The sequence below is a fragment of the Ranitomeya variabilis genome, chromosome 2, assembly GCF_051348905.1.
Source record: "Ranitomeya variabilis isolate aRanVar5 chromosome 2, aRanVar5.hap1, whole genome shotgun sequence".
Lineage (NCBI taxonomy): Eukaryota > Metazoa > Chordata > Amphibia > Anura > Dendrobatidae > Ranitomeya > Ranitomeya variabilis.
Window position 1 is genome coordinate 769213028 of NC_135233.1, and position 18578 is coordinate 769231605.

An 18578-nucleotide genomic window follows, 5' to 3' on the forward strand; every position below is an offset into this window, starting at 1 on the left:
GTTCGTGTTCCAACTGCTATAGCAGGCAAACAGAGCGGATTCCTGACAGTGTGTTTAGCATTCAGCAAAATGCAATCAGATAGAGTTAACTACAGAAATTCATACCTGGCCTGGAAAATCTGTTGAAGGAAAAGCTTATATAACATGTAGAGGCATAGAGTAAGTTTCCTCGGTTTCACAGTAGACTGGAAGTCAAAAAAAGTATAGTTACAGCAAAGATAAAATTGGCTCCATTTTTATATGTTGTATTTACTTTACTATTCATTTGAGTAGGAGCATTTAAGCTGGTTATCAGCCATTCGGTGGATTTTGGAAAAGTACTACCTAATGCTGATACAACACAGGTGCTTTGCAGGATACAGTTTCTGATGGGGTCTTTTAATCTCTTTACTATGCCTAGAAGCAGATCCAATTCTGCATTTCAGATCCAATTGTGGAACTGGCCAGAGACTAATCCATGCTACATTGACATAAATGCAGGGTTTGTATTTTAAAATGTTGGTCTTAGGAAGAGGCTATAAAGAAATCTAAAGCCACACACGTTATCTGAAAACTTTGGTTGCGGTGCAACTTCTATTATTGCCTATGGGGAAAGCAACCTGTGATTATAACATTTTTAACACTTTTGCAATTTTGGCTCATAGAAATCTACAGTGGCATGTAAAAGTTTGGGCACCCTGGTCAAAATTACTGTTATTGTGAACAGTTTATCAAGTTGAAGATGAAATGATCTCTAAAAGGCCTCAAGTTAAAGATGACACATGTTCCTTTGTATTTTAGGCAAATTTATATATAATTTTTGGAGGCCTGATGCTATCGCATCGGGAGGGCAGTAATGTCACGATGGGGGCAGGCTTTGCAGCGTTGAGAATCTCTCCCCCCCCATGTGCTCACAGCTCCTGGGCAGGGCAGGAAGCAAAAGACAATACTGGCATTACAGCAGGAGATCGCAGAGGATACATTTTGTGAGGTCAAATATTTTTTAAAAACAGTCAGTGAAATATTTTACCTCACAAAATGAACCCACTGCGATCCCCTGCTGAAATATCAGTATTGTCTTTTGCTTCCTCCCCTGCCCAGGAGATGTGGTATGCTCCGTACACGGTCAGACACACTCACCCCTGTGTCTGACCGTGTACAGAACATACCACATCTCCTGGGCAGGGGAGGAAGCAAAAGACAATACTGACATTACAGCAGAAGATCGCATAGGATACATTTTGTGAGATAAAATATTTTTAAAAACCGTGAAATATTTTACCTCACAAAATGAATCCACTGTGATCCCCGGCTGTAATGTCAATATTGTCTTTTGCTTCCTCCCCTACCCAGGAGATGTGGTATGCTCCATACATGGTCAGAGACAACCAATTTTTAAAATGAACTTTCGTTCGTGAGAAAACCTCTTTAATGTGACCGCCTTCCTCTGCCTGTAGACACGTTGTGCATCTGTCGCCGGGATCAGCCGAATGATTCACTTCACCTGCACGTAATTCACGCAGGCGCAGTAAATCAGACCGCCACCATCTTTGTAGAGGCCCACAAAGCAGGAAACGGTTATAGGAATATAGCAAAGCAAAGCTGTCCTTTCCTCAGTTCGAAGTGTAATTGAGAAATGGTAGTTAACAGGAACAGTAGTGGTCAAGATAAGGTCTGGAAGACCAAGCAAAATTTCAATGAGCTGCCTGTAGGATTGCTAGAGATGCAAATCAAAATTCCTGCTAGACTGCAAAAGACCTTCAGAAAGATGTAGCAGACTCTGGAGTTGTGGTACATTGTTCTACTGTTCAGAGACAACTGCACAAATATGGCCTTCATGGAAGAGTCATCAGAAAAAAAAATCTCTCCTGCATCCTCACCATAAAATTCAGCGTCAGAAGTATGAAAAAGAACATCTAAACAAGCCTGATGCATTTTGGAAACAAGTCCTGTGGTCCGTTGAGTTTAAAATGGAACTTTTTGGCCACAATGATCAAAGGTATGTGTGGAGAAAAAAGGGCACAGCATTTCAGGAAAAGAACATCTTGCCAACCATTAAGCATGGAAGTGGTTTAATTATGCTTTGGTGTTGTGTTGCAGCCAATGGTATGGGGAACATTTCAAGGGTAGAGGGAAGAATGGATTCAATGAAATTTCAACAAATTCTTGATGCAATCATAACACCATCTGTAAAAAAGCTGAAGCTGAAAAGATGGCTTCTACAAATGGATAATGATCCTAAACATACATTGTGATGACACAGAATTTATTCTTAATTAACCAGACGTATTATTTCAGTAGGCCCAGGGATATGAGCTATTGTTCATGTGAGAATGAATGTTGAGCCTTATTTTCAAGTGAATTAATGTTCAATGACTGCCATTTGTTCATTGGCTGCTGATTAGCTATTATATCTGTTCTAGTATTGCAGTCGTAGTATTGTTTTACTATCCTTGGGTACCAAAGGTACAGGATAATTGAAAAATGTTTGTTAATATGTTGATGACCCATTGTTGCTCTGCAAATATGAAGGACAATCTATGCATGTTGTTTGAACACTAGCAGTGAGGGATGGCCTCCTTTCACCTTCCCCCAAGCCTGCCTGTGTTTAGAGAGGATTTACCCGTGGTTAGAGAGACTTTACTTTACAGTAGCCATGGCATCATGGCTCCAACTGAATAAATACAGATCAGCTCCATTTACCATCCCTGAACCATGGATACATTTGGGGTAGTCAGGATTTGGACCCACCAGTCATCTGGCTCCATGGAGATATATTCGAAGAAGCCAGGATGTGACCCAACGGTCACCTGGCTTTGTACCTCAATGGATTGTCATCTTCCTAAGCTTGTCGTTACCTCCTCTGTGTGCTTGCCTCAGGTGAGGGTAACCAGCCCTGGAAGCTCTGAAGTCACATCGGCTCTTATACCGGCACATCAGCGCAACAGGGAGACTCTGTTATTTGCACCATCTTGGGTATTGTGCTAGGACTGTTCTATGTGTTATTTGCCTGTTTTGTGGTTCAATAAAGTATTACCACACTGTTTTACCCTCACCCTGTGTTGTCTGAGTAGTATTACACCCACGGTAAAAGGAGAGCGGGAATTTGGTGGAATGTGTCCTGGTCCATTCGGTTTCGGCAAGCAGACTAGAGCACACGCTGACCCCGTGTCTTCACACACAAATCAAAATCCACAATAGACTACCTCAAAAGCGCAAGCTGAAAGTTTTAGTCCTCACAGTCCCCTGAATTTTCCAAGGGAGAATGGATGAAAATGACCTCAAAACAAGAATTGAAAGACTCTTGGCTGGCTACAAAAAGCGTTTACAAGCTTTGATACTTGCAAAAGGAGGTGCTACTGGGTACTAACCATGCAGGGTGGATAAACTTTTCCATTGGACCATTTTCCTTTTAGTCATTTTTAAAATGTAAAAAATTACAATATAATTTTTGTACATAATTTTGTACTATACACACACACACACACACACACACACACACACACACACACTTGGTCAAAATTGTTGGTACCCCTCGTTTAATGACAGAAAAACCCACAATGGTCACAGAAATAACTTGAATCTGACAAAAGTAATAATAAATAAAAGATCTATGAAAATGAACAAATGAAAATCAGACATTGCTTTTCAACCATGCTTCCACAGAATTAAAAAAAAAAAAAAAAAAAAACTCATGAAATAGGACTGGACAGAAATGATGGTACCCCTGAAAATAATGTGACAAAAGGGACATGTTAAATCAAGGTGTGTCCACTAACTAGCATCACAGGTGTCTACAATCTTGGAATCAGTGAGTGGACCTGTATATAGGGTTACAGATACTCACTGTGCTGTTTGGTGACATGGTGTGTATCACACTCAACATGAACCAGAGGAAGCAAAGGAAAGAGTTGTCTCAGGAGATTAGAAAGAAAATTATAGACAAACCTGTTAAAGATAAAAGTTATAAAACAATCTTCAAGCAGCTTGATGTTCAAGCAGCTTGATGTTCCTGTGACTACAGTTGCACATATTATTCAGAAATTTAAGATCCATGGGACTGTAGCCAACCTCCCTGGACGTGGCCGCAGGAGGAAAATTGATGACAAATCAAAGAGATTGATAATACGAATGGTAACAAAAGAGCCCAGAAAAACTTCTAAACGGATTAAAGGTGAACTTCAAGCTCAAGGAACATCAGATCGCACCATCCGTCGTTGTATGAGCCAAAGTGGACTTCATGGGAGATGACCAAGGAGGACACCATTATTGAAAAAAATCATAAAAAAGCCAGACTAGAATTTGCCAAACTACATGTTGACAAGCCACAAAGCTTCTGGGAGAATGTCCTATGGACAGATGGGACAAAAACTGAACTTTTTGGCAAGGCACTTTGCTCACAGATGGAAAAATTAAGCATATCAAGAAAAGAACACTGTCCCTACTGTGAAACATGGAGGAGGCTATGGTTTGTTCTGGGGCTGCTTTGCTGCATCTGGCACAGGGTGTCTAGAATCTGTGTAGGGTACAATGAAATCTCAAGACTATCACAGGATTTTAGAGAGAAATGTGCTGCCCAGTGTCAGAAAGCTTGGTCTCAGTTGCAGGTCTTGCAACAGGATAATGACCCAAAACACACAGCTAAAAACACCCAAGAATGGCTAAAAGGAAAACATTGGACTTTTCTGAAGTGGTCTTCTATGAGCTCTGATCTAAATCCTATTGAGCATTTTTGGAAAGAGTTGAAACATGCTGTCTGGAATAGGCAACCTTCAAACACAAGACAACTGGAGCAGTTTGCTCTTGAGAAGCGGGCCAAAATACCTTTCGATAGGTGCAGAAGTCTCATTGACAGTTACAGGAATGGTTTGATTGCAGTGATTGCCTCAAAAGGTTGTGCAACAAAATATTATGTTAAGGGTACCATCATTTCTGTCCAGGACTATTTCATGAGTTTTATTTTTTTTTTAATTCTGTGGAAACATTGTTGAAAAGCAATGTCTGACTTTGATTTGTTCATTTTCATAGATCTTTTATTTATTATTACTTTAGTCAGATTCAAGTTATTTCTATGACCATTGTGGGTTTTTCTGCTATTAAACGAGGGGTACCAACAATTTTGACCACGTGTTTGTATATGTTTTAACTTCAGCCCTTTTAGAGATCAATTCATCTCTTCAAATTCCTTAACTGTTCACAATAGCAGTAATTTTGACCAGGGGTGCCCAAACTTTTACATGCCACTGTATAATGCAAAGCACACGTCACACCATATACTTGCTGACAGAATGGCAGGTGGCAATTGCAGAGTGGTACATGCACATGTCTACAGCATAAAATGTACAGCAGAGTAAACGGTGATCCTATGGCACATGACAGTTGAACTGTATGGTACAAAATCTATTCACCAGACGGTTGGGCCATGCAATTCATAGATGAACATTCAATATTAATGCATGCCTTGTATTTTTTTTTTTTTAAACCTTAAGTAGTAGTAATGGATGTGGCTTTGTAAGATCATGCACAAAGGCTTGGAATATTTCCATTAAACACTGATATTGGTCATAGAGATGGTCAAGCAAAATGATTCCTTTGTACAGATGCATTGTCGCTAGCTTTCCTTCTGTAATTTAGTCCGTAACTTCATAAGCTCCTCTTCCAAGCTCCTTATATGTTGCTGTAAGGCTATTTTATCTTCATTTGCCCTCTGATTTGCTTGAGATTTGGCTTCTTCTATCTTTCTTTCATACCATCTTTCCATCTGAGTAGATACTGCCTCAAAGAAATATTGAGTGATTTCCAGCGCTTGAGATGCATCTCTAACCCTTGGAACAGTTTGCTCGCCAGTTGTACTACATCCTTGAGTTTGATGTCCAGGAATGGGTGCTCTCTCTCGTAGCTGACCAGTTTTTGCACATTTTCTTGTCTGTGTCCCTCTGTCCGTCAGGTTTACAATCTGTTTGTCTGCTTTCTTGCCATCTGATAAGTTCTTGGTGGTGGGATGGATTTTAGCGTGTCTCATTTTAGGGTTGGGGAGGCTGGAAGTGGCCAGGCCTGGTTGATGCCTGAAGGTTGTTGCACAGCTTGTTTTTTCTTTAGGCCTTACAGCAGGTGGCACGGCAGGTATAGATGGTTGCTCTATGGCTATTGAGGAAAATAAAACAGATAAGTTGAAAAAGAGCCCAAGAATACTAATCAGCTGAAATGAAAAAGTATTTTAAATAAGATCCTGAATAATACATGCCTCAGAATAAATGTTGTACTTCCACCTTGTAATTTGTAGAATTGCTTTTGCTAGCATTTTTACCAGGTTAACAAAGTTGGTTCTGCTCTATTCTAAGTGAACTCTGCAACTAATATGTCACTCTCCGCTTTATGCTTCTTACTAAAGGAAACATTGATTTACTTTCATTGTCTCCTTCTCTTCCTTCCCTGAAGATTTATTCTGATTTTCTGCCATAAAAACAGTAATTAAACTTAATTAAATGTTACAGGAAAAATCCTATTCATAAGTTTTTTACATCCTTAATCTGCTGAATAACCAGTAAGCTGAACGTGTGGTTAAATGAAAGGAAACAAAAGGCCCTCCAGTGAAATTCTGTCATGGATGACATTGGCCTTCTACATGATAAAGTATGTGCAAGCCATTACTTCGCATCACAAATGCCAAAACAAGGGATTGATCCCTTATTTTACAAGAAAGGGCAGATCCATGCAAATCATCCAACTTGTGAGACCTCACCGGCACATGACATGGCTCTTTGGAGTAATGCTTGGGGATGCAGCCAGACATCACAGAAGAGGAGACCTGCAAACACAAACCTCAAAGCACCAGGGCAGAAAAAAAGAGAACACTGGAATGCCATATACTGAGTAGTGTCAGGGCAAGCAAGTAGCAGTCGTTTGTACTTTAAGATTTTGACAACATTTAAAGGGAACCTGACAGCTGATACATGCTAGATATGGATCAAACGGCACGTATTAGGCATTGGCTGTCTGACTTCAGCCATGTATGCTTGACTCTGAAACATACTTTAAAAGCTGGGCGGGACTAAGCTGAATGGGTGACTATACGAGAAGGCTGGTTCTTGGTGGCTACTCAACCACCCCACATTCCTCTTGAGGGATGGGTCTCTCCCAAGTACATGTATGGCAGGGGTGAGGAACCTCAGGCCAGTGGGCCATTTACAGCCCACAATGATCTTTTGTCCGGCCACTGGGGCAGATTCCCGGGGACCACAGTGTGTTTTGGCAGCTGTGTTTTGACAGCCACCGGCCCATTAGTTTCTTGTTCTGTGAGCACGTACATGGAGCGTTCACTACTGAATACTGAGGCGCATGTAATGAAAGATCACATCCTGACACCAGTGCCAGCGTCAGGACGTACTTTGTGCGCAGACTTAGTGTGAAATTTGTACGGCCCCTAAGGATGGTATTAATATCCAAATGGCCCTTGGCATAAAAAAGGTTCCCCACCCCTGGGGTATAGAGAAAGACCTGTCACTGGAAGAAGGCAAGGGGAATCCACAGAGGACCTGCCTGTCTGATTAATGACCATACCTTAGTCCCTGACTTTTAATGTATGTTTCTCACTGAAATGCCGCAGCGTCTCAGAGTCAAACATACCTGGCATACCAGTGCCTGATACATGTTGACCCTGGATTGGGCAGCATGTATCAGCTGTGAAGTTCCCTTGAAGATAAGAACAGGAGAAATGTACAACTTCTGACAAGTATTTACTGCAGGCTATTCAGGTTGTATTGGGAAAGTCATTGTGCTCTGACCGTGCATATATAGTAGTTATCCAAAATGGACAGTGTATTCAAGCGCCTTTCGTACAGCTAGTTAGTGCTGCTCCCACCGATGTGGCTGTACAGTTCTAATAATGTTGTATTCAAATAAACCATAAATTTGGAAGATGAAACGGGTCTACTCTGACCATCAGACTGGTACCTCTGCATGAGCAGCTTTCTGTACAGCCAAGTAAGGCCTGCTTCTAGCACACAAATTTTGCATTTTCTTCTTCACATTTGGCCACTAGACGGAAAAGGCCTATATGCCTTTACATAGGACTGCATATCAGGCTACATTCACACATCGATGTGAATGTTACCAAATCAGTTGTTTCTCTGTTAGTCTAGTTCCTTCTGTTTTTTTAGCATCTGTGATTTTTACCCTGAAGAAGGCAGACTGTCTGAAGTTCTTTTTATCCATTGACGCTTAATAATGCATCAGTTTAAAACAGATGGAACTCATAAGGAGCTCTGAAGTACAAAGTATGTCTTCCTAGTTTCATCTGTGTCTCACAGATCCCCATAGCGTTTAATGGCTGTGTCTGATCTGCAAAATGGATTGAAAAGGGCACTCTCTGAATCTCACAGCCCATACACCCAGATCTAGTCTTAAGACTGATGTGTGTATTGTTCAATGAATATCTATGGGTCAGTGTGATCTCCAAGAAAAAACGTACAGCACAAGGCCAAATGTGGGAATGTAGCCTTAGAGATTCCCATTAACACAATGCTGAACACTTTTAACAATACTCTATCATGCTGCATGCTATACTATTACATTATGCATTCATGCTTTTTCTGTAGTTTTTATTAAGAACCCCACTGAGCAGATGTTGCCTAATCACTTTTCTATCTCAATACTATAGCTACTGAGTCACTCCATCTTTTAATTGCTCACATCATCAAATTAATATTCTGGCTGACTTACATGCACACACCATGAATTCTTGAGTGGGAGCAAGCTGGTGCCTTCTGCTGTTTTCCTCTGATGGAAGTGACTGCTCTCTGGCAGGCTCGTCGGATAAACTGCTCTGCGTGGCGGCGTATGAGTGTTGACTGGAGGACTGTGGTGGGACAGATGTGTCTGCAATATTATATTCCTTGCTGCTGTTTGGACTGTCTGACATGGGGTGATCTGTCGACTCGCACGCTGAAGGGGACGGCTTGGTCTTGGATGGCTTGGAATCTCCAGAAAGTTTCAACTCAAGGTTTTGGATTTTCAGTAAACACCAAGTTTTTAGCTCATTCACAACAGATACCTTAAAAAAAATTATGTGGTTTATGTATGTGATTATATACCAAAGGAACGCTGGCACATCGTTCTAGATAGGATTAGTAAATATGAATATTTCCTAAAATTTAGGCAGTGTAATCTTAGACTACACAGTCTGAAAATATACCAAATTTTTCACAATGGCTCATAACGGATTATAAATTTAACAAATTTTTTTACACTTTTGCTCAACTCACATTACTTATTATTGATTTAGTTTATACCAATATTTTATATCAAAATATTAGCATAGTTTTGGAAAATGGTGATAATACAATAGTTTTATGCAAATTAAGCCAAAATTGTGGACTATTTATCTTCGTAAATCCCACCAGTGTGTTCTACCGTTGCATTTTTTTTTTTACCATTGCACTTTCTGCTTTGGAAAACTACAACATTAAAAATCCAAAACATGAGAAACCTGAGTCCATGCTACTTGATAAAAAAACATGCATTTTATTGTAAAAAAAAAAAAAATCACAAAAACACAAATAATGGGCAAAAGGAGATAAGTGTAAAACAGTGACAAAAAATCTGGAGGTGATAGGGCCAGAAGCACTGCTGATGTAATAATAACCAGAGGGTTATACATGTGATTAATCCATGACGGTAAGTATAAATGGTGACTATCCTGAAGAACAGATCAAAAATAATCTATTGACGAGCACAAATCCACACATGGTATGTCAGAGCAACATACTATAAGTAGTGATTAGCAAGTATACTCGGGTGGTCTCTGTCTCTGTATTTGTTAGTGCTCGGAGATTTAGTTTTTGTCGATGCAGATGCATGATTTATGGCTGCTACCCAGGCTGAATACACGTGAGGAATGCCTGGTTGCTAGGGAATCCCCACATGTATTCAAGCTGTCTAGCAGTCGTAAATCATGCAGCTTCAGCAGCTAACGAAAACGAAATCTCCGAGCACATCCAAATACTCGGAGACCACCCAAGCATGCTCGGGGAAACCCGAGCAACAAGTATACTCGCTCATCACTAACTATAAGTTCACATGGGAAAAGAACTCTTTACAGTCTATACTTTGTGGCAGACTCTAATATAGCTCCATATATTCACTGACATGTTTAAGTCAGACAAAATCCTGGGTGGAACTTGTAGATGCACAAAGTAACACCTTAAATAGATAGCTGTAAACAGGGTAGTAACCCAAAAGATAGATAAATAGAAAACCATATACCCATTAGTGTGGTTGTAGCAGCGCACCTGCCCGCTGTCCCCAATGTACGTTTCACTGTCTGTTGCTGGGGCCTCCATTGAGCAATAACCTTTCATTATTATTACATCAGCAGTGCTTCCGGTCCTATCACCTCTGGATTTTTTGTCACTGTTTTACCCTTATCTCCTGTTGCCAATTATTTACGTGTTTTTGTGTTTGTGATTGTTTTTTATCAAGTAGGATGGACGCAGGTTTCTCTTTGTTTGTGTATCCAATAGAGTTTCTACCATACTCATTTTTGGGCTTCTATAGAGAATTTTCAGCATATATACATTAAAAATCAGTCTTAAAAATTGCACTTTTATTATATTTAACATGCTGCACATTGTGCTAGAGACATTTGCATTATACTATAGCAAACACTTTATCTATTTCCCGTACATACTGGTTTTGCAGTGCATCTGTCTAGTACCACATTACCACCCTAGGTACGTGAACAATAATCTAGTAATAAACCTTATCATTAACTATTGGATGTGTTACCATGTAGACAAAAAATGGCCAAATAACTTTGAAAATAATTTTTTCAAGAGTCAATCATTTATTCAAGAGGCCCTAGTTACCTGCTCTAGAAAACCCCAAATCCTGTGTGTACAATATGTCCTGGGGTCACCATGTTTATGTAATCATGTGATATAACCATGAAAATAAATTTTTAAAGATCAGTACAATAGGCAGTTACTGTATTCAAGAAAATTAAGAATAATAAAATAGTATGGGTGGTATGACCCTTAAGCCTCTGTAATTCAAATCTCCGTCACAGCTTGTGTGTATGTATTTGGGTTGGACTCACAGTAGGCGCCGGCAGTGTTGTGTGTGGCAGACGGGGCCTACTGAAGGTCTCCATCACCTTCTATGAAGAACAGCTGGTGGACATTTCACTATATAGTGCAATACTAGAGTATAGGAGAGCAAATGATCCCTGGAGGACTGAAAAATTATGTTTTAAAAAATATAAAAAAATAAAAGCTTGAATCACCCCCTTTTCCTATAAAATTTTGATCTGTCAACATTTTAAATTAATTAACCCATACTGTAAAAATAAATTAAAAAGCCAGGATTGCATTTTTTTTCTCTCACTGTACTTCCCAAAAAAATGCAATTAAAAAGCTACAAAATCATTTCATGTAATGGTATCACTAAGGATTACGGCTTGCCAAGTAAAAAACAAGATTTCACAAAGCTCCATGAAACAGAAAAATAAAAAAAAAATGTGGTGACACAAGCCAGAGTGTTTTTTTTTGTTTTTTTTTTTAAGTACTACATTTTCACTTTTATTGCACAGTGGCCACCGAAAAAAAAACAACCAAATTATACTTTGAAACATTTCACCCCTTTTGGAATTTGTTTCCTGCTTTACAGTACAATACATGGTAAGGTTACTTGTGTCATACAAAAATGCAAGTCGTACTGCAAAAAGCAAGGCCACATAAGGCTCTGTTGATGGAAAGATAAAAAAGTTACGACTCTTCGAAGAAGGGTAGGAAAAAAAATAATAAATAAAGGCACCAAAACAAAATAAGCTGAGCAAAGGCAACCAAACTAATGGACTAATCTCATGTATATGGAGGTATCCAGATGGTCGAGGGGGATTATTTTATTCTTACGGGAGATAAGCCGCTGAGAACTTCTTGCTGGCAGCACTTTATTCCCCTCTCCCCATTGAAAACAGATGCATGATAAAGCCGAGCATGCATGTGTATGGGCTAGCCATGAAGAACAGCCGTGGGCGGACACAAAGTGAAGGCCTTTTTTAAGTGTAGTTTTCCTAGTGATATGTGTTGAGCCTGATCCTTTCTTTCATCCAGTGAAGATCTATAGTGATTGTGCGTACCTGACGTTTTTCAGCTTCTTTCTTCTGCACATCTGTTTGTTGCTGAAGGCGACAGACACATTCTGCTCTCTCTGCAGACATCCGCTCCATCATTAGCTTGTCCAGAACTCGTAACTGCAAAGATGTGAAGCCAGGTTATTTAAGGATCTTGATGCCTACACAGTGAGGCGGTGATTAATCCTACCTGGTGCTGAGTTTTAGTGTCCATCTGTCCAAGTTTTGCATTCATCTGATCTTGCACAGTCACGATCTCTGCCTTCATTTCTTCTTTAGTTGCTTCTAACTGATTCTCAAGTTTACACAAAAGTGGCTCACAGCGACATCCGTTTATGGGAGCCTGAGGATAAAATGACTGTGGATTATACCCAGACCTGTGTGCCTCTCCATGTTCTACACACAGGACAGTAACACGTTACCTGCATAACTTTGCCATCTTTTCCTCTGTATAGTGTGTATAGCTGGTAAGCTCTGGCCTCGTGAGGAGGGAACTGCGGAGAGGGAACACTGGGTTTGCTCTTCCTCCTTTGGCTATGTCTGGTTAGATGGCCACCAGAAAATGGCTGCTGATCGGCAGGTGACGTTGGATCCGATAAAGCTGAGATCTAAGAATATACGAAGTACATGATGTTATAGTATATCGCTGGTCCAAGAAATAGATGTGTTATGGCTCACAAAATAATCCTTATTTCTGAAAGTTCCAAAAGGAAACTCTACTAATCAGATGAAGGAAGACAAATTGTTTTCTAGTTTCTCTTGTCCTAAGTGTAGCGATCTGTGGCTGCAGAGGAGAACAGACTAAGGGCGCCGATTTATTTTTAAGATAGGTAGAATATTGTATTTTCCATAGGAGGAAGAGTGTGACAATGGCAGTTAAAAAGAAGCAAAAAATGCAACAAAACGTATACAAAAATGCATAATAAGCGCACTTCATACACACAGTGTTTTTTCTGTCAGTACTTAACTTATTTCATGAGGAAAGAAATGAGGCAAAAATGCCAGGTGTGAGCATACCCTTATAGTAATCTAGGTCCTCCAATAATAAGAGTTTTAAGCTTCTTAAAGAAGTTGTCCACTACTTGGACAACTTCTTCTCATACCCGACGCTTAGCCCCGATAAAATAATAAAGCCTATACTCGCCTCCCGTGCAGGTGCCGTTCTCATGTTGTTGGCACCAGTTCTCCTGGGACTCCCATGCTGTTGTTGTGACAAGTAACGCCGGCACCCATTCCGCTCTGGTATTACTGTCCCCGCCTTCAGACAAATCGAACATAAAGAGGAAGTCTGGGCTGCAGCTGATCTCAGGCTTCCTCTTCATGTTCGATTTGTCCAAAGGAGGAAACCGTGACGCCAGTGTTGGGCGCTGACGTCACGTGTCACAACACCGCACAAGAGCCCCTGGTAGAATGAGTGCCGACACTGTGCTAACGACGCGGACACAGGAGGTGAGTATAGGCTTTATTATTTTATCAGGGCACAACATTTTGACCAAGAAGGGGTTGTCCTAATAGTGGACCACCATTTTAAATTTAGTTGGAGCTTTTACCACTATTCAAGCAAATAGAAAAAGAGCAAGGAAGCCGCTCCCAAATTAATAATATAAGGAATTGTTCCCCAACTATAGTCCTCAAGTGCCACCAACAGGTCATGTTTTGAGGATTTCTTTAGTATTGCACAGGTGTTGGAATTCTTGCCTGTCCAGGTCATGCAATTATCACCTGGGCAATACTAAGGAAATCCTGAAAACATTACCTGTTATTGAGCCTTGAGGGCCGGAGTTGGGGAACACTAACATAAGATATACCTATTCAGTCACCTTAGGTTTTGGAGTAGTCCAGAATTATAAAAAGGGTCATCTTTTTTTCCAAAAGCAGTGCCACCCACGGTTTGTGCTTGGTTTCGCAGCTCAGCTCCATTTAAGCCTAGGCCTTAAGGTACCTTCACACTAAACGATATCGCTAGCGATCCGTGACATTGCAGCGTCCTGGCTAGCGATATCGTTTAGTTTGACACGCAGCAGCGATCAGGATCCTGCTGTGATATCGCTGGTCGTTGAACAAAGTTCAGAACTTTATTTGGTCGTCAGACCGGCGTGTATCGTTGTGTTTGACACCAAAAGCATCGATACCAGCGATGTTTTACACTGGTAACCAGGGTAAACATCGGGTTACTAAGCGCAGGGCCGCGCTTAGTAACCTGATGTTTACCCTGGTTACCAGTGTAAAATGTAAAAAAAAACAAACAGTACATACTCACCTTCGCGTCCCCCGGCGTCCGCTTCCCACACTGACTGAGCGCCGTAAAGTGAAAGTGAAAGTACAGCACAGCGGTGACGTCACCGCTCTGCTGTTAGGGCCGGCGCTCAGTCAGTGCAGGAAGCGGACGCCGGGGAACGCGAATGTAAGTATGTACTGTTTGTTTTGTTTTCATTTTACGCTGGTAACCAGGGTAAACATCGGGTTACTAAGCGCGGCCCTGCGCTTAGTAACCCGATGTTTACCCTGGTTACCCAGGGACCTCGGCATCGTTGGTCGCTGGAGAGCGGTCTGTGTGACAGCTCTCCAGCGATCAAACAGCGACGCTGCAGCGATCGGCATCGTTGTCGCTATCGCTGCAGCGTCGCTTAATGTGAAGGTACCTTTACACCATAGGCATGCATTTTACATTAGCTAAATCAGGGTTATCATCGAATAAACAAGCTGTAGATAAGAGATAACTTGGTTGGAACCCCAGCGATCCCAAGAACCAGCCTTTGCAACCTCATCTTGAATGCTTGGCCTCTGCTACATTCATTGTCAATAGGACTTTTGGAAATAACTGAGTACAGTGCTCCGCTTTCTCTAATAGTCTCATAGAAAATTTATGGAGCCAAGGCCAGTCACGTGCACCTCCATTAATATACGGCAGCGCAGAACCCTGATCTCGGGATTGACGCTATATCAGCAGTTGGACCTGGCAAGTCATTTTTGAGAATAACCTTTTAGCTGCTTTTAACAAATGCCAAAAGGAGGCTTAGCGAATTTGAGGGAAGATATTTGGGGTATATGTATAATCAGAGTGCTGTAATAGTAGCAGAGCTGACATTCATGTTGTAAGGCAGTGACAATACAGTCTTGTACCTTTTCTTTTGGTTTTGGTCTTTTTCCTTTCCTTTGTTTATTTGCTGCAGTTGAAGTTCGCTGTTCATCTTTGCCATCTCCCTGTTTGATCACAGCTTGCTCACTACTGTGGGTGTCATCAGCTGCTGATACACTGGCCTGAAAGGATAGTTATGATATTAAAAAACACATTATGCCAGGAATATCTATTTTAAACATAATGAAATCCAAAATTTGACTTTTCCAATCGACTCCTATGAGAAAACATAATAAACTGAATGAATTCTCAAATAAAAGATCTCTATGATGAAAATGAACTCCTGATCCAATAATATGACAGGAAACAATCCTGCCAACTCCCTCAGTTTTACCATCCTCATTCTAATAGTGCCAGACAGGCAGGATATTATTACATTCATATTGATAAGTGCATCTGTGTCTGTATAGAACAGGCTGGAACCATTAAAGTGTCAAGAAACATTACAGTAAATACATACTTTACTGTCTGCAATATCCTCCCTTGGAACTGACTGAGCCCGTCTTTCCTCCTTTAGCTTTTCTCTTTTCTTCCTCAAGCTTCTGCCACGGCTAAATCGTAAAACCTATTAAACGTAAAAATGCCATTCATAATACACATGTATGAAAATATCAACATTATTTTTGTAATTTTCCAAATTATTGCAATAATCACAGTTTATCTCTGGCAATAAATATAAATTAAGAAATTTAGCAAATAGTCTTAAAGGAGTTATTAGGGAATCTAAAAATATAAGGAAAGGTAATGTCGTTGTAAACAAATTCCTACATACTTTTAATTAACAAATCAATCTTGCTTTTTCTTGAGAGGTACCATAATCACTGTAGTATATCAAAATGTCCACAGTCTTGTCATACTAACAGAAAGCTGTACTAGAATAGTAATAGGAAAGATATAGCTCATCTTCAGGTCACAGCAGTACTCTATTCAGGAAAGACAGGGTGGACAGCAGTGCGAGCAGCCTCTTCATACCTCAACACCACTAGTATCTGCAGTATTAGATCAGATAGACACAGACAGCAGTGTGAGCAGCCTCTTCATACCTCAACACCACTAGTATCTGCAGTATTAGATCAGATAGACACAGACAGCAGTGTGAGCAGTCTATTCTTACCTCAGCATCCCTGGCATATCCAGTATTCGGCTATGGTCACACGTTGAGTATTTGGTCAGTATTTTACATCTATATATTATAAGCCAAAGAAGGTGAGGAACAATCAGAATAAAAGTATAATAGAAACACGTCACCACTTCTGCATTTATCACCCACTCCTGGTTTTGGCTTACACATACTGATGTGAAATACTGACCAAATACTGAACGTGTGACTGCAGACTTCAGTAAAAAAAACATGGTGGACAGCAGTGTCAGCAGCTTCTTTGTACCTCAGCATCCCTGGTATCTCCAGTATTAGGACAGATAGAGTGGATAGAAAGGTGTGCAATCTCTTCTTACTTTGACCAGTATTAGATTAGATACACATAGTGAACAGCAGTTTGTGCAGTCTCTTCTTACCTCAGCTCCCTTGTTATCGCCAGTATGTGATAAGACAGGGTAGACTGCCGTATGAACGGCCTTCTCCGACCTGTGGTATGTAAATCAGATAGACGTGGTGGACAGCAGTGTGAGCAGCCTCTTTTTTACATTAGCACCCTTGGAATACCCATTATTAGATCAGAAAGACAGGGTGGACAGTAGTGTGACCAGCTTCTTCTTACTTCAGCACCCCTGGTATCTTTAGTATTAGATTAGACAGGGTGGACAGAAGAGTGAGCAACCTCTTCTTCTCTCAACACCCCTGGTACCTGCAGTATTAGATCAGATACACATGGTGGACAGCAATGTACACAGCTTCTTCTTAGTTCAGCTCACTTGATATCTCCAGTATTAGATCAGAAAGACACGGCGGACAGCAGTGTGAGCGTTCTTTTCCTACCTCAGCATCCTTGCTATCACCAGTATTAGATCAGATGGAAAAGGTAGACACTAGTGTGAACAGCCTCTTACCTCAGCACCCCTGGTATCTCCAGTATTACAGTAGAATATTACCTTGGTGAACATGTTCATACACACCAAGGGAAAGGTGAAGAGCAATCTACTGCACATGCTAAAGGAGACCTGACCTAATAACATTCTAGGACAGGTTTCTATATGTGTAACAAGACAGTGACCATTTTGATGTAATAGTGATAAGCTCCCTGGACAGAACAAAAGTGATTTGATTATTAATCCTATTTAGTAATTTATTTATAACAACATTTTCTTACTTCCTTTATTTTTTTCTAATCCTCTAGAAACCCTCCAATTCCTTTTTTTGTCTACAGCTGCTGTGTCTCCATAGCAACAGACTTTGCTGCAGATTAGTCAGAAAGGTGGGTACCCAGCGGCTTCTACCTGCTGCTTTGGATTGACAGGTCCCTGTCTAAGACAGAAAAAAGACCACCTGGAAAACTGTTATAACAGAAAAAGAGGTGGTGTGGAGGGCACCACTATATGATATTAGTTTGAATTTAAAGAATGGGGTTCACCCATGGGCAACAAAGTAGCGAACATACAAAAATGCAAGAAAAAGAATGCAAAAAGGTATATAAATGAATATGAGCGGCCCCTATCTATTCACAGTACCATACAGAAAAATATGTGGTGGTGGAAAAAACAATGAAATACAAAAAATAGACATATATATATATCAACAGGTTTTAGTAAACAATGATAGCCATGTCTGGCAAAATAGGTAATATAGTATCAACAATAAAGGCAAAATCCTAAAGTAGTGAAGCGCAGCCGTCTGATAAATCCGGCTGTATCTACCTAATCAAATGCCCAAAAAGGACGTTTATGTGTGTTGCTATAAAAAACCTGTTATCCACCTAAAGGTAAGGAAAAGAAAGGAAGGCCAGAGCTCAGATCCCACAATGGGGCATGCAGATATCCATCAAAGAGCCATGTGAGCAAGGGGTAATGGCGGGTGAACCCCACGCGTATCGCCACTGAAAATGTGGCTTCTTCGGGGGAGGAAGTTCATGTGCACATGCCGGATTTTACTAAAACCTGTTGATATATATATATATGTCTATTTTTGTACGGGCGTATATGCAAAAACTTTTTTGTATTTCATTGTTTTTTCCACCAAATATTTTTCTATATGGTACTGTGAATAGATAGGGGCCGCTCATATTCATTTATATACCTTTTTGTATCTCAATATTTATTCTTGAGTCTATGTTTACAGCATTGAGCATGTCTGGGTAGTCACGTGGTGTCCATGATCCACATTATTGGGCATGGCTATTTTGGATTTTCATAATTGTTTTAAATGTTTTTAAATTG

At 40.5% G+C, this 18578-nt stretch overlaps 1 protein-coding gene across 5 annotated transcripts in view; it reads right to left on the reverse strand.

Annotated features, from left to right (window-relative positions):
* Nucleotides 1–4948: 4948 nt before the first annotated feature.
* ANKRD6 (ankyrin repeat domain 6) overlaps nucleotides 4949–18578 on the reverse strand; it is a 331467-nt gene continuing 317837 nt past the window's right edge. For 4 of the 5 annotated variants that reach the window (XM_077289728.1, XM_077289729.1, XM_077289731.1 and 1 more), the window contains 7 exons: nucleotides 15709–15813; nucleotides 15233–15370; nucleotides 12532–12717; nucleotides 12300–12452; nucleotides 12116–12229; nucleotides 8701–9031; nucleotides 4955–6123 (listed from right to left, as the gene is read on the reverse strand). In XM_077289728.1, coding sequence (XP_077145843.1) covers nucleotides 5591–6123; nucleotides 8701–9031; nucleotides 12116–12229; nucleotides 12300–12452; nucleotides 12532–12717; nucleotides 15233–15370; nucleotides 15709–15813 — 1560 coding nt within the window. In that variant the 3' untranslated portion in view covers nucleotides 4955–5590. Of the gene's footprint in view, nucleotides 6124–8700; nucleotides 9032–12115; nucleotides 12230–12299; nucleotides 12453–12531; nucleotides 12718–15232; nucleotides 15371–15708; nucleotides 15814–18578 lie in introns of all 5 variants that reach the window. The other variant, XM_077289733.1, reaches the window with a different exon arrangement.